We start from the raw sequence: 15,102 nt of genomic DNA, 5'->3' as shown, positions 1-15,102 counted from the left end.
GTGTGGTAGGAGGAGGGAAGCAGCTCGGAGGGGTTTGCCGTGGGAATCCTGCCCTCTCCCTCCTTTCCTGGCCAGATGCCCTCGGGCTGGCCCCTGCCTCTCTCGCAGATCCAGGTCTGTTCTTGGGATGCAGCCACAGAACTTGGCTGCCCTCAGAGGTGAGCCTGGAGACAAGACTGGCTGATGTCCTCCCACCCCTCACTCAGCTTCATGCTGGGGACTTCCCTTTTCCATTACCCAGTGTGGCCCAGGGGGGTTGGTTTTTCCCCCAAAACACCGTGGCCCAGTTGCTGTTGCTGAACAGGGGAGTGATGGAGTGAGTCTGGGATCTGGGTGGCAGCTGTGCCACTTGCCTGGCACAAGAGGGCCCTGGGGACAATCACCAGAGTTAGCAGCAGCAGCAGGAGCTTGGGTGTTTTGGCAGGGGGATGTCACTCCTGTCCCCAGATGTGCCTTTCCATACCCCAGTGCAGCCATTGGAGCCACCTGTGTGGCCTCAGGGACAGGAAGAACCCTGGCTGTGACCCTGCTTGTGAGGAGCCTGCTGTGGGCATGGAGTCCAGGGGGAGCTTTGCTGCCCCTTCCCTGGGTGAGCAGAGTCCCCAGCCCTGTCCCAGTATCCTGGGGAGGGCAGGAGGAGCCTGGCATGAGCAGAGATGCCACCAGTGCTCCCGGTGCTGCCAGTGGTGCCAGTGCTGCCGTTTCCCTGCAAACTCATGGCTGTTTTCCCACCTCTCCCCAGCTCCCCACACCCCTTCCCCCTGTGCTACTGCTACCTCGAGGTCACTGCCACTGCCCACCCTGCCAGCCACTCCCTTGGGGCACACCAGGCACGGGTAGGGGTTCCTATGGGCAGCACTGGAAAAAGCGATGTCCTGCCGAGCCTGGCATCGAGTGCAGTTTGTGCCAGGGTTTGAGCCTTACTCATCTCACGCTCTTCCTCCTCTGTCCCTGCCGGCAGGACCTGCCAGAGGCGTGGGGAGGGGGCGCTCCAGGAGGGTGATGTGTTTCCCAGATGGTTTTACAGCGAGGCTTTTCCCAAACCTGCCAAGGTCCTGCCTGCGAAGTGGCGGTGGCACAGGCAGGGGACAGCCGGGACCGTGCCTGGGCCCCACTGCTGGAGCAGGACCAAGCCGTAGGGAACAGCCCCCCCTTCCCTGCTTCACTCGCAGAAGCTTCCAGTTGTGGCTGAGTCACTCCTGCTGTAGCTCCTTCTCTCTCCTTGTTTTGGATGGAAGTTTTCCATGGAAACCCACGCTGGGCCGGGCTGCAGGCTGGGATAAACACGGCTGAATCACAAAAGGCCGTTTCGCCAAGAGCTGTCAGATGGCAGCAACAGCGTGTGGGGCCAGTGGGCACCTGCCTGGCCTTTGGGGGGGCAACAGCAGCACCTCTTCCTGCAGCCCCCACCAACTTTGCTGGCTCAGCCCCCCCAGGCCCACCTTAAATTCCTACGGTGCCAGGATGCCACTTGGAAAAGCCAGGAGCGGGTGACAGGTTTTGTCTAGAAGTTTTCTGGGGCCACGTGCTTTCCCAGAGATGCACAGGGAAATACCATCCAGGAGAGTCCCTTGGGACCTTTGCTGAGGCAGTGTCCACCCTTGTCCTCAGCCGCCGGGCTCAGTAGGGTCATGGCTTGGAGGTGCCAGGAAGACCCTTCCCACCCTCCTGGCCGTGCACACGGACGTGCTCTGAAGCCGCTGGGTGCGTTGCCGCGGTCAGGCACGGTTTGTGCCATGCCTGTGCCCTGCTGAGCACCAATCCACCATGGAGGAGGCCGTGGCAGGGGCTGTGATCCTCCTTGGCACCACATTCCTTTCCGGCACCGCTGCGGTCTCTGTGCTGAGGAGGAGCACGGGAGCTGGACAGCCTCTGTCCCCTGGCGCCGGCGGCTGGCCCCACGCCCAGCGGCTTGGAAGCGCCGTTGGAAGACAAGTCCTGGTGTCAGGAATCCAGGATATTTTTAAGGACTCTGGAAGAAAAACTGATTCCAGGGTGTCAGCAGGAGAGACTTGGCCTTCAAAACAACAGTGCAGCTGGAACGTTCCCGGGCTGGAGCGTGGGGTACAAGGGGCCACAGCGCTGCCCACAGATCATGTCCCCTCACCCAGGGGTACCCTGGAAGGGACACTGGTGTCACCATGGCCTGGACCTCACTGTGATGCTGTTGATGGGGTGTAAACAAGGAGGTGCTTCCCAGGGGATGGAGAGTGTGTTTTGTGGCAGTGGCAACTTTGCAGCATGAATGTGCTGGACATAGCTGTGGTTTTACCTGAGTGCTGGTGGGACTGCCCAAAAATCCCTGCCCTGGGGGTGTGAGGTGCTTGTCCCGTCACCAACAGCAGTGATGGGAAAAGCAGGAGTCAAAGGGAACAAGCAAGAGATATGGCAGGGCACAGCAAAGACCTTTTACCTCTGATCCTCCCATGTCCCACTGTGGCCCTGCTGGCCCTTGGGGACCTGGTGGTGGCCATGCCTGTCTGGATGAGGACAGAGCTGCCAGGTGCATGACCCCATGGATGGGTGAGGGATCCTAATGGGGCTGCTTTGGAGAGGGAGAGTGTAGGCAGGGGACCCTGCTTGACCCCTACTCAGCCTACATGGGACACCCAAGGGAGCCCTGTGCTGCAGGATCCCAGGACTGAAGGTTCTTGTTCAGGGACTCTTCCTGTTCCTCTTGCCACTGCCACCCTCACCCTGACCCTACATCCCCGGTGTCCCCATGGCAGTGACTCCCTCCCCTCCGGGTCTGTGTGGTCTCTCAGCCCTTCCAGACCCCTCTCTCCATCTCCAGGGCTGTGAGTCCCCGGTGCCCCCCACGAGGAGCCCTGCCCGGCCAGCACCGGTCGCCGCCGGCTGCTGAAGGCCCGGTGCCCGGTGCCGGGGCAGGCCGGGCCGCTCTGACTTCGCCGCTCAGGAATCTCCTGGCCGCGCCGGGCGGGTTGTGCAACCTGCGACCGCCCCAGCCCGCCCCCGCCCCGGCCCCGCCGGCCGCGCTCAGTCCCCGCCGCGCCGGCCCCGCCGCCAGCCCCGCTCCGCGAACGGCCGCGGTCCCCCCGCGCACCGGCGGGGGGACACGGGACGGGGGGACGGGACCGCGGCTGCCGAGCGGACAGATGCGGTGGGACGAGCCCGGCGGGGACGGTCCCCGAGGGGCTCCGGGTCCCCGCCGGGAGGGCAGGTGAGGGGCTGCGGGGCGGGGACAGGATGGGGAATCCGCGGAGGGGGTCCCCATCGTTCCCGCTGCCCGAGGAGGAGCCGCTCGGCGCCCGCCCCCCCGAACAGTAAGAGTTGATGTGCGGTGAGCTGCATCCTGCATGTGAGCTCCTACTGCCCCGGGAGGCGGGCCGCCCCCGACGGGACCCCCGCCGCCCCGCCTCCGCCGCCTCGGGGACCCCCGGGGGTGGGCGAGTGTGGGGAGCCGGTGCTGCCCGCGGTGCGAGTCCGCCTGTCCCGGCGACCATGGCTGTAGACTGTTACCCCCCCAGCGGCACAGTAACAATCTAAAGCCACGGTCGCCCGGGCGGCGTCGGAGTGGGGGGGGCCGGGAGGGCGGGTTGGGAGGGGGCAGCCGGTGCCTTGGCGACGGCGAGGAGGCGTCCGCGCCACCGCAGCGAGCGCGCCCGACCCCCACCGGCGGCGCGGGGGGGGACTCCCGGTGCTTGGGGGGGGGGAGTGTCGGTAGCATGGGCAGCATCGGTAGCATCCGCCCACCCCCCTTCCCGCCCCCTGCCCTCCCACGCGTGTCCGCCCCGCCGGGAGTCCCCCCGTACCTGGGCTGCAGCGGGAAGGCGGGGGGGGCGTCCGCCGTTGGGGGGGTCGGTGTCTGCGGGGGGGGAAAAAGAGAGCGGGGTCAGGCGGGCACCGGGACACCCCCCCATCCCCGCCCCTTCCCGCCTTCCCCCCCGCCCCCGTCGGGGCGCGCTCCCCGACGGCTCAGCACCACGGACAGCGCCCGACCCCCCGGCGCTGCGGCGGGGCCGGGGCCGGTGCGGGCCGGGGCCGGTGCCGGCGGTGGGTCATGCTTCAGTAGCCATGACTGTAGACTGTTACTGTCCTGTCCCTACGCAGCAGTAAGCAGTCTAGAGCCAAGGTGCCGACGCTCTGACTCGGGCTCTCCTCGACGGGGTCTTTAGACGCAGCGGGGTGAAGGCGATCGACCCCCCCTCGCCGGGCTGCGGAGCCGGCAGCACCTGGGCTGGGGACACGGGGCTGCGGGGGAACCCGAGGGAGGTGGCGGTGGAGAGTGCCTGGCACGGCGGCACCGCGGGATGGGGCTGGGGGGTCCCGTCGGGGGTGGCCGCGGGGAGGCTCGGAGAGGGGGGACAGCGGGCTCCGGTGTCACCGCGGAGCGGGACACACACGCACGGCCCCACACACGGATGGGCTTCCGCACCTCTCCCCGCCCCCCCCCAACCCCTGCAACGTGCGGGTGGCCGGTCCCCGCCGTGCGCCCCCCCGGGGCGGCCCCGCGCTCAGCGCCCGCCCCCGCGCACCGCCCCCGCCGGCGCCGCCGCCCGGCCCCGCCGCCCCCGCCGCCCGGCCCGCACGTGGGGCTGCGCCAGGCGGCACCGCACCGCCCCCGCCGCCGCAGAGCTCCCCCCCCGCCCCGGCCCCCGGTGCCCTCCGCTCCGCCTCACCCCCGCCCCGGGGCCGGCAGGTGCAGCGCCCGGTGCCGCGGGGCTCCGCTGCCCCCTCCCGCCCCCGCACCGGGCTCTGTCCCCGCTTACCTGGGGGCCAACCCAGCCGGTGCCTTACCTCCTGCGGGCCCCGCGGCTGCCGGGACGGGCAGGGGCCCCGCGGCTCCCGGCGGGGCCGGCGCCGGTGTCGGTGCTGCGCTGTCCGCAGCGCGCGGGGCTTTTATAGGATCGGGCTCGTAGTAACGGGGATCTCGGCTCATTCATAGAAAAGCATCAACCTACACAATGACGTGAGCGCTACGTCAGCGAGGAAATTTAGGGAACGGGAAGACGCTACTATTTATATCGGCGCGGGGGGAGGACAGCGGCCCGGAGCCGGGCAGGGGGTCCGGGCTGCAACAGGACCCCGGCCCTCCCCCCGACCCCTCCGGAGCCCCCCTCTCGTTCCCTGGCTGCTCGAGGAGCCCAGTGGAGCAGCACCCAGCATCCCACATCCCTTCTCCACCTGCTGCCAGACCCAGGGGCCGTGCTTCCACTGGGACATAAACTGAGGAGGGTCCTGTCCCCCTGGCAGTGCAGTGTGGGGCACCCCCTGCCCCAGACACGAGGGGTCCATCCAGGTGCCTATGGGAATCCAGGGTGCCCATCACCCCTGACCACCCTCCTCAGCCAGAACGTGGGCCCATGGTGACATCACCAGGAAGCTGCTGATCTGGGGCTGTCTGAGCCCCCCATCATGGCAAGGGGTTGCACAGGGGTCCCCAGACCAGGGCACCAGCCTGGGGGTGCTCCCTGCCCACCAGCACCCCTCACCCACAACAATGTCCTCAGCAGCACCTCCCACGTGCCCCCTCATCAGACCCCCTGTCCTTGCAGTGTCACAACACCCACGGGTGCCACCCCAACGCGCTGCAGGACAATGGGGCAGCACAAGCAGTGGTCGGGAGAGAGTTTAGGATACATGGGGTGAGCAACCCACTGCAGCACCGTGCTGCCCTGACCTCTCCAGCCTCACAATGGGGCCTGGCCCTCACTCTCACCAGGGCTGGGTCCCCCAAAAGCCATCAGTCCTACCGAAGAAGGTTGTGGCTTCACGGGTGAGTTAATTCTGGCCCCTTGCTCCTTCTCAAGTGCCAGCACACCCCCAAGATGGGTCTAGGGTCATATCCAGGGGGATTTGAGAGCATCCTTTCCCCCTTTGTGCACCTGTGCGTCCATCCGTCCATCCATCCATGCATCCCCCCCATTCCTGCTGGAGCCGTCTGACCTCACTCTGCTCTGGCGAAGCATCACACCGGTAACCACAGCAACAGCGGCGTTGTCATTGACAGCAGCATCCGCGCCCGCCAGCATCCGCCGCTGCGCAAGGCCGTGCTGCTGCAAGGCCACACGCTGCTACGGGGGCCTCAAGCCACGATCCCCCCACTCCCCTACCCCTCACACCCCCAAATACCTGCAGAGCGGCTCTGAGAATTAACCCCTCCCAACCCCACCGGCACCTCCCCATCCTCCACCGACCAAGGTGCTGCCATCCCCCCTAGAACTCCCCAAAACGCCTTTCCCACCCCCTGCTAGAAGGGGTGTCCCCCTCCTGTCCCCCCCCGCCTTTTCTTCCCCCCCACGCAGCACCGGCGCTCGCCCCGTCGGGGCTCTCCGGTCCGGGAAGGGGAGGTGGGGAATCGCTGCCGCAGCGCTCCCCGCCGCAACCGTGACTCAGCCCGGGATTAGTCAGCAACTGGGGCCGGCCCACCCGCACCCGGCTGCGCAGCTCCGCCGTTCCTCCGGGGGCCGCGAGCCCCCTAACTCCACGTCCCGGTCCCCCGACCCTCACAAGGTCCCCCGAGGGGGACGCGGAGTGGGGGGGTCGCGGCCCCCGAGGAGGGGGTGTCGCATCCCGGAGCGCGGCCCGTTGCTGCCATCTCGTGGGCTTCCCACCGGTGATAGAGCCGTGTCCCTGCCGTGGGAGGGGGTGAGAGGAGCCGGTGGTGTGGGTGGGGAGGGGGAGGTCACCTGTGGGGCGTGGGAAGGGGGTGGTGGATGAGGGGGATTGAAGGAGGAAGGGGGAGAGGAAAGGAGGTCTCGTTGTGCCATCGTGACTCCACAGGGGTGGGGTCTTCACCTGCTTGGACGTCACCCCACAAGGAAGGGATCCTGTTGCCCCACGATGTATCACTTCAAAGGAAAGGGTCTCATCACCTCAAGCCCCAAAATATCACCCTGCTGGAAGTGTTCCTCACCCAATCTGGGCATTGTGCCACAAGGAAGGGGTCCCACTGCCCCATGAAGCATCCCACATAACAGAAAGGTCCCAATGTTTCACCAAGCATCATCCCACAGGGATGAGATCATCACCTGCCTGCAGAGAAGGGGTTCCATCACCCCATCAAGTGTCATCCCACAGGGAAGGGGGTGCCACTGCCCCAGGAAACAACACCTGGCAGGGATAGGTGCCCTTGTTTGACTGAAAATTGCCGCCAAGAAGTGTCACCCATAAGAAAAGGGGTCTCACTATCTCACCAAACTCTGACCCACGGGGACAGGATCCTCATCCACATGCAGAGGACGGGGCCTGTCACCCCATCAGGCACATCCCACAAGGAAGGGCTCCCATTGCTCCACAAAGCATCACCTCACAGGGATGAGTGCCCTTGTCTTCTCAAACATCCCCCCCATAAGGATCCCACTGCCCCCCAGTTCAGAAAGGGGAATTGCAAAGCCCTGCTCCTGGGGAGGAAGATCCCTGAGCTCTGGGATATCCCAGGACTGTTCAGTGGAAAAGACCTTGGGGGTCCTGGGGAACAGGAAGCTGACCCTGTGTCCTTGGGAGGAAGGAGGTGAATTGTGTCCTGGTCTGTGTTGGTTGGCAGCAGTGAGAGGATCCTTTCCCCTGCTCAGTCCTGAAGTGCTGGGTCCAGTGCTAGGCTCCCAGCATGGAAATACTGCAGAGAGTCCAGGGAAGGAGCACTAAGAAGAGTAAAAGGCTGGAGCATCTCCCTGATAAGGAGAGGCAGAGAGCTGGGACTGGCTGGAGAAGAGAAGGCTCCAGGGACCTGTCAGTGCGTGCACACCCCTGGAGGGAGGGTGTGAAGAGGGCAGAGCCAGACTCAGCTCCTGCTGCCCATTGCCAGGACCAGGGGCAGGTGGCACAGACTGAATTGCACTATCAGGGAGCCCTTCCACACTGGGAGGGGAGCACTGGCCTGGGTTACCCAGGGAGGTGCTGGAGTCCCCATCCTTGGAGGTATCCAAAACCACCTGGGCAAGGTCCTGTGCAGCCAGCACTGGGTGGCCCTGCTGGGGCTGGGAATGAGTTCCTGAGGTCTCTCCCAATCTCAGCTCCTGCTGTTTGACTCTGTCTCTTGTGCATCTGGATATCCTTCCACAAGGAAGGGTTGCCCTGCTCCATGAACCATCACCTTGTAGGGATAGGTGCCCTTGTCTGACCAAGTATCACTTTGCAAAAAGGGTCCTCTCAGTGTCACCCCAAAAGGAAGGGGTCCTATTGCCCCATCAAGCTTGGTCCACAGAGAAGGACCAAGCCCCCCAGCCACTTGAGCATCACCCCACAGGGAATGACTCCCATTGTCCACCCCAGCAATGCCACCCAGGCAGCACAGCAGAGAGCAGCCACCCTGGCTGAGCCAGTGCTGTTGCAGGGAAGCTCTGCCCTTCCTGCTGCCTTTCAGGGATCCTCTCCTGATGGGGGCACCCTGGGAGAACTCGGCAGGGTCCCGTGGCTGCCCCAGCCTTGCATTACAGCAGGCAGGGCTTGGCACGGAACAGCTCAGGAGATGGGCAGGGGTGACCCAGAGCTCAGCACTGTCATGAGTTTCACAGCCTCAGCCCCTCAGGTGGAGCGGACACACATCCCCCTGCACACACAGGGGCGCCCTTTCGGGGCTGCTCTACCCCGGCACAGCCGGGAAAACGGAGCTGGAGCTGCCAGCGGGGGCTGCAGGCTCCTGGCGCTGCCGGATGCGGCCCCGCTGGCCAAGGGCAGTAATGGAAGACATGTGTGTGGGCTTTGGGGAGAGGCTGCGCTGGGAAACAGGGCCCTGCAGAGACCGGGGGGCTGTATCCTGTCCAAAAGCCCAGGTCCCACATGAAGCCAGGCATGCGAACGCGATCCAAACCACAGCTGGATTTGAACCGAATCTCCCAGCATCTGGGCTAATTTGCTGCAACTTTGATTGATCGTGGGGAGGGGGCACAGGCGGGAAACGCTCCAGCTCAGACCTCCCAACAGAGCCAATGACTTAACCAGAGCTGGTTCCAATCTGCTCAGCACATTGAGGCGAAAATGCCCCTTTCTCTGCGCGCTGCCGGTCGCCGGCGCTGGCTCTTCCCGTGGTCCTGCAGCCCGACTGTCCCCGATGTCCCTCGGAGCTGGACATGGGCTGCAGCTCCCTGGGGACACCCGGCAGTTTTTGAGAGCTCTGGGTGCGGAACGCTGGCTCAGGCTGCTGTGTTAGGATTCCTCCAGAAGGCTGAGCAGGACAGGACGGGGGATACTCGTGCAAGAAACCCCCCTCCACCTGCCCCAAACCCCTGCGGGCACCGATCCCCCCCTCTGCTCCTGGGAGAGGCCGGGAATGGGAGAGGAGCTGCAAAGGAGGGTGGAAAAGGTGAAGGGTTTTTCCATTCCCTCCCTCGGCCGCTGCCCCCGAGGCTCGGCGTCACTCAGCAGGTAGCTGGGGCAGCCCGGGGTCCCGGCCGGCCCCGGGGGATGCAGCTGTCTGGGAGCCGCTCGCTGCCGTGATTTATGCAGCTCAGCCCCATAAATTACCGGGACGGAGCCCGCGGGAGCCATCGCTCACAGCGACGTCCAGAGCTCGCTGCCAGAACCTGAAACACTTCCAGCCGTTAATTGAAGAGGGAAAAAAAAAAATAAAAATGGGAGAGGGGGGAGAAATTAGTGCCCGGGGAGTTGGGATTAAACCGCGGCTCTAACGAGGGTCGCCCACGTCCCGCTCCCAGGATCCCGGCGCTTCCTGTGGGCACAAGCCCAGCATGGGGAGCAGGGAGGGGAATTTCTGAGCCTGGGATGAGCCCGCGGGCAGTGACACTCCGTCCCGGTCCCCAGGGTGACATTTCCGTAGTGAACTGGGACACGCTGAATCTAAAGGGAATCTGAGGGTCAGTTCCAGGTGAGCGATGCTGAACTGTGAGGGCAAGGGCTGCCACCAACCTGCACCTTCCGTTGCAGCATCCATCCCTTTTTGCTTCGAATTCAGGGCTGGCCAAACCCTGTCCCAGGCACCAGCCCCCCCCCATTGGCTCCCACTCACCAGGGGACCGGGGTTATGGGGTGAAACCCCAAGAGTCCGAGTGGGAGGGATGGCACTGCTCGGGGTGCCCTGCTCAGGTCAGGGGGTGCCAGCGGGACACCCCAGGGTTAGCAGCCGCCCTGGGGAAGCCCATCACGATGCTTTGCTGTACCAGGAGGTTGTGCAAGAGGCTGCGGCTGTGAGAAAGGAGAAGTGAAAGTGTGAAGCGAGAGGCGGCTCCCCCCGCGCCTAGGGGGGTAGCCCATGCTGCACCCCAAGCCCAGCAGCTTTTTCAGCGATGGCTGGAGGGATAAAGCCGGGGGAAACGTGGCTCTGCCTTCCCCCCCCGCCTCCTCCTCATCCCAAACCACCGCAAGCCCCCAGCCCACCCCGAGCCACCTCCACCGCACATCTGGGAGCCAGTGTTGCGCGCCCCTCCCGCTCTCTGCTCTCCCCCCTCACCAGCAAATTGCGCCCGTCTGCCCTCCCTCCCTGCTCCCCAGAACCGTTCCCCGGATCATCTCCACTCATCGGACACGACGTTCCATCCTCTGCACCCCAGAACGCTACCACCCGCTCCAGCCTTCCCAACCGATAGGTGCCCCCCGCTCTGCGTATCAGCACCCATCCCTCGGGCGGGGCGGCAGGCGAAACCCCTCTGCTCCATAGCTCCCCAGCCCCGTCCGCCCCGTCGGGTCCCACCTGCGCGGGGAGGAGCCGCCTCCGGTAACGGGCGGGGTGGAGCGCACCGGGAGCCGCTAGATGGCGCCCTACGAGCGGTACCGACGGGGGGGACACATCGCCCTTTGCCCGGGGACACCCCGGGTCCCCCCCTCTTCGGGGCTCCCGGCCCCACCTGGGCTGTCCCCGGGCAAAGAGCGATGTCCTAAGGATCGAGACCCCCGAGGGGGCGGTCTGGGGCGCGGCAGGAGAAGACCGGGAGGAGGGAAAAACCGGGCTGGGAGGAGGAGGAGGAGACCGGGATGGGGAGGGAGGGGTGTGTAAAGGGGGGGCCCGGCTTGTCGGTGCCCCGCCCGGGGATGGGAGGAGGAAAACCTCCCGCCGTCCCTTTAACAGCCAGCGGCGCTGCTCGGAGTTCAGGCCGGGGTCAGGGGGAGTTCGCAGCCCGGGTTTCACCTCCGAGCTGGCGGCGTCGGGAACCCCGAGGAACCGCTGCTGCTTCTTCCACAACCACCACCACCTCCTCCTCTTCCTCCTCCTCCCGTTCCGTAGGACCGGCCGGGAGCGCGGGGTATGGAGGAAGAGAAGCAGCAGAGGAAGAGGAGGGTGGAGGGGAGCAGCAACCGGCGGCGGCCCCCCCGGGGCTGAGCCATGAGAGTTCACCGAGACCTCAGCTGGTTGGCGGAGGCCACCGGACGCCCAGGTAAAAGGAGGGGGGAACACCCCGGAATGCGGGGAAATCAGCCGAAAAAGCAGCTCCGCGGGCTCTTGGCTTCACGCACCTGGGCGGGGGGCACCGGCACCGGGACGGAGGCGGGGAGGGGAGGTCCCGCTCCCCCCTACACCCCCCAACCGTCCCCCCGCTCACCTCGAGGGGGGGAGAGGAAACGGGGGCGGGGGGCGCCCGGGGGGTCCGGCCGGCCGCCTCCCGGGACCGGGGCGCATAAGAAGCGGGGAGGCGCGGCGGGGAGCGGGACAGCGGCGGGGTGCGGGGATCGGCGGGCGGGTGGTGGCGGGCACCGGCTCGGGGTGTTCCCCCCTGCTCTCCCGCGGCAGGTGGGCGCGGGGTAGCGGGATCCCACGGCTGGCGGGGCCGGGGCGCGGCACTGGCGGCGGCGGCGGGTGATGTCACTTTCTCCAAAACCCTCCGGGGGTTTTCGCCCCCCTCCCGCCCCCCCGACCCGCCGAGAAACAAGCCCCCATATAAGCGGTGGCACCGGCCGGGTAGCCGCGCAGAGCGGCCGGGACGCAGCGGTGCGTGGGGCTGAGACCCGCCCCCCCCCCACGCCGCCCACCCCACGCGTGGGTGAAGCCCCGGACGCGCACGTCGAGCCCCCCGCGCGTTGCGGCGGGCACGGCGCTGACGGGGCGGCCGGTGTGTTGCAGGGCGGCGGGCGAGGAGCGGGATGCTGGACGCCATGGAGGTGCCGAGCCACTCGCGGCAGCTGCTGCTGCAGCTGAACACGCAGCGCACCAAGGGCTTCCTGTGCGACGTGATCATCGTGGTGCAGAACGCGCTTTTCCGTGCGCACAAGAACATCCTGGCCGCCAGCAGCGCCTACCTCAAGTCGCTGGTGGTCCACGACAACCTGCTCAACCTGGACCATGAGATGGTGAGCCCCGGCATCTTCCGCCTCATCCTCGACTTCATCTACACCGGCCGCCTGGCCGAGTGCGAGCCGGGCAGCGAGCAGAGCTTGGGTGCTGTGCTGGCTGCCGCCAGCTACCTCCAGATCCCCGGCTTGGTGGCCCTTTGCAAGAAGAAGCTGAAGCGCAGCGGCAAGTACTGCCACCTGCGCGGGGGCTACGCGCCCTACAAGCTGGGCCGCGGGCTGCGGGCCGCCACGCCGGTCATCCAGGCTTGCTACTCGGGGACGCCACGGCCCGTGGACCTGCCTCCCGTGGAGCCGGCGGCGCCTCTCAACACGCAGTGCGGGGAGCTGTACGCCTCGGCCGCCCAGGGCGCCCCGCTGCACCCCCACGGGCTGTGCCCGCCCGAGCGCCACTGCTCGCCGCCCTGCGGCCTCGACCTCTCCAAGAAGAGCCCCACCGGCCCCTCCGCCCAGCTCCTGCCCACCGACCGCCTGCTGCCCAGTGAGCCCCGCGAACCCTCGCTGCCCCCACGGCACGACAGCCCCCCCGTCAGCGCCGGCCTCCTGGGCAGCCACGCCGCTGCCTACAAGGACTCCCCGCCGGGCGGTGAGCCGGGGGGGCACCCCCACGCCCCCGACCCCTTCCGCAGCACGCCGCCCTGCGCCGAGCCCCCGCTGCCCCGTGCGGACGGGCGAGAGCTGATGTACCGCTGGATGAAGCACGAGCCCCTGGGCCCCTACCTGGACGAGGGGGAGGCGGAGAAGGAGCTGGAGAGGGAGGAGAAGGCCGAATCGCCGCCTGCGGCACCGCAGCCCCGCTACCCCAGCGTGGAGAGCAACGACCTGGAGCCTGACAACAGCACGAGCGAGGAGACGGGCAGCAGCGAGGGCCCCTCGCCCGGCGACGCGCTGGACCGCTACTGCAACCACCTGGGCTACGAGCCGGAGAGCCTGGGCGACAACCTGTACGTCTGCATCCCCTGTGGCAAGGGCTTCCCCAGCTCCGAGCAGCTGAACGCCCACGTGGAGGCCCACAACGAAGAGGAGCTCTATCACAAGGCGGCGGCCGAGCAGGCCGTGCCCTTCCTGGACAAAGGTGGCCCGGGGCTGGGTGACATCTTGCGGCCTTACCGCTGCTCCTCCTGCGACAAGTCCTACAAGGACCCGGCCACGCTGCGGCAGCACGAGAAGACGCACTGGCTGACGCGCCCCTACCCCTGCACCATCTGCGGCAAGAAGTTCACGCAGCGCGGCACCATGACCCGCCACATGCGCAGCCACCTCGGCCTGAAGCCCTTCGCCTGCGACGCCTGCGGGATGCGCTTCACCCGCCAGTACCGCCTGACCGAGCACATGCGCATCCACTCGGGCGAGAAGCCCTACGAATGCCAGGTGTGCGGCGGGAAGTTCGCCCAGCAGCGCAACCTCATCAGCCACATGAAGATGCACGCGGCCGGCCCCGACGGCAAAGCCAAGCTGGACTTCCCCGACAGCGTCTATGCCATGGCCCGGCTCACCGCCGACCAGTTGGGGCTCAAGCAGGAGAAGGCGGCCGAGCTGCTGTCCCACACCTCGCACTTCCTCAGCGACCCCAAGGCCATGGAGAGCCTCTACCCCCTGGCCAAGTTCACGGCTGAGCACCTGGGGCTGAGCCAGGACAAGGCGGCCGAGGTGCTGGCGCAGGCTCCGCACCTCCACACCGAGGCCGCCCGGACCATAGAGCGATACTCGCCCCCCTAGCACCGGCCTGGCCGGGGGGCTGAGGGGGCCGCTGGGCTCCCCTCGCTGCCCCGTGTGGAGCTGGGGGGGGCGAGATGTGATGGGTGCTCGTCCCCAGGCGTTGCCGACGGTCCCGGAGAACTCGCTCGTAGCGAAGGTCCCATGAGAGCTGCTCCGGGATGGATGGACGGCGTGTCCCTCGGCCAGCGCCCCGGCTTGCCCGGGAGAAGCCGATGAATCAGGGACTGACCCCGCGGCACCTCCGCCCCTCGCCGTGGGGGGTGCCGGGACCCCGGCATCGGGCGGCAGCGACGCACAAGCTGTGAGGCCGGGCTGCGCCCCGAGGCTTTGGAGGACATGAGCCCGCTCCTTACCTCAGGGCTGCCCTCGGGCGAGGGGACGCCCTCGGCAGCCGCCGCGTCGCTCCGGCCCCGCGGTGGGACCCGCCGGCGCTCGGCTTCGCCGCGACGGGACCCGGACTGTGCCTCCCCGACCGCCGCGGGCCGTGAGTAGTTCGTCCGTCGTGGCCGGAGCGACGCCTCCGTGCTGAGCGGGAGCGGCCAGCGCCGGGCTGGGGGTGTGAGCCCGAGCACCTCCGGGCCGCGCCGGGGGCTCGGGGACGGACTGACGGAGGGGGACGGTGTGGTCTGAGCAGCAGGCGCGGGACGGGGGAGCGGCGGTCACGTCCATGCTGGGGCGGCCGGGGAATCGCGATGCTTCTCTCCCCGAAGCAAGCACTGACCTTCCGTCCCCAGCGCAGGGGCTCAGCCGGCTGCTCCCCGTGTTTCTGGGAGGTGGGGCAGGGCCTGTCCCAGACTGAGCCCCTGGGCCCTGCCTCGCCATCAGGGATGCCCGGGGCACCCGGGACAGCACCGGGACCCGGCGGATTCGCCCTCGGGCGGCCACACTCGCCTTGATTATTTTTTATTTTTTTATTTTTTGCCAAAGACGCCCGTCCCCAGCGCGGCCGGGCCGGGCCGGGGGGTCCATGACAAAGACAAAGCGGTCTCTGGTTTGTCAGCTACGGGAGGTGGGCAGGGGCTGCGGGAGGGGGCCGTGGGGCAGAGCCCGGGGGGTGCATGTGACCTGGGGCCGAGTCCCCCCCGGGCACCTTCTGCCACCACCGCAGCCCCTCTCCCACCTTCTGCTCGGTGTGGGCCAAGTCCCCCCAGCCTGGACCCCCCCGGCCCGTGCCCTGACCCC

The 15,102-nt window shown here is 67.2% G+C and overlaps 1 protein-coding gene across 1 annotated transcript; it reads left to right on the top strand.

The window, feature by feature from the left end:
- The first annotated feature begins 8,668 nt into the window (after positions 1–8,668).
- On the top strand, positions 8,669–14,060 carry HIC1 (HIC ZBTB transcriptional repressor 1). The gene is made up of 2 exons (XM_050981945.1): positions 8,669–11,291; positions 11,975–14,060. Exons 1-2 carry the CDS (start codon positions 11,240–11,242, stop codon positions 13,918–13,920), a joined length of 1,998 nt encoding a protein of 665 aa, XP_050837902.1. The 5' UTR covers positions 8,669–11,239; the 3' UTR covers positions 13,921–14,060.
- Positions 14,061–15,102: the final 1,042 nt, after the last annotated feature.

This window comes from Serinus canaria, chromosome 19 (assembly GCF_022539315.1).
Source record: "Serinus canaria isolate serCan28SL12 chromosome 19, serCan2020, whole genome shotgun sequence".
Lineage (NCBI taxonomy): Eukaryota > Metazoa > Chordata > Aves > Passeriformes > Fringillidae > Serinus > Serinus canaria.
The sequence above is the reverse complement of the archived record's forward strand: the minus strand, read 5'-3'. Positions and strand labels throughout refer to the sequence as shown.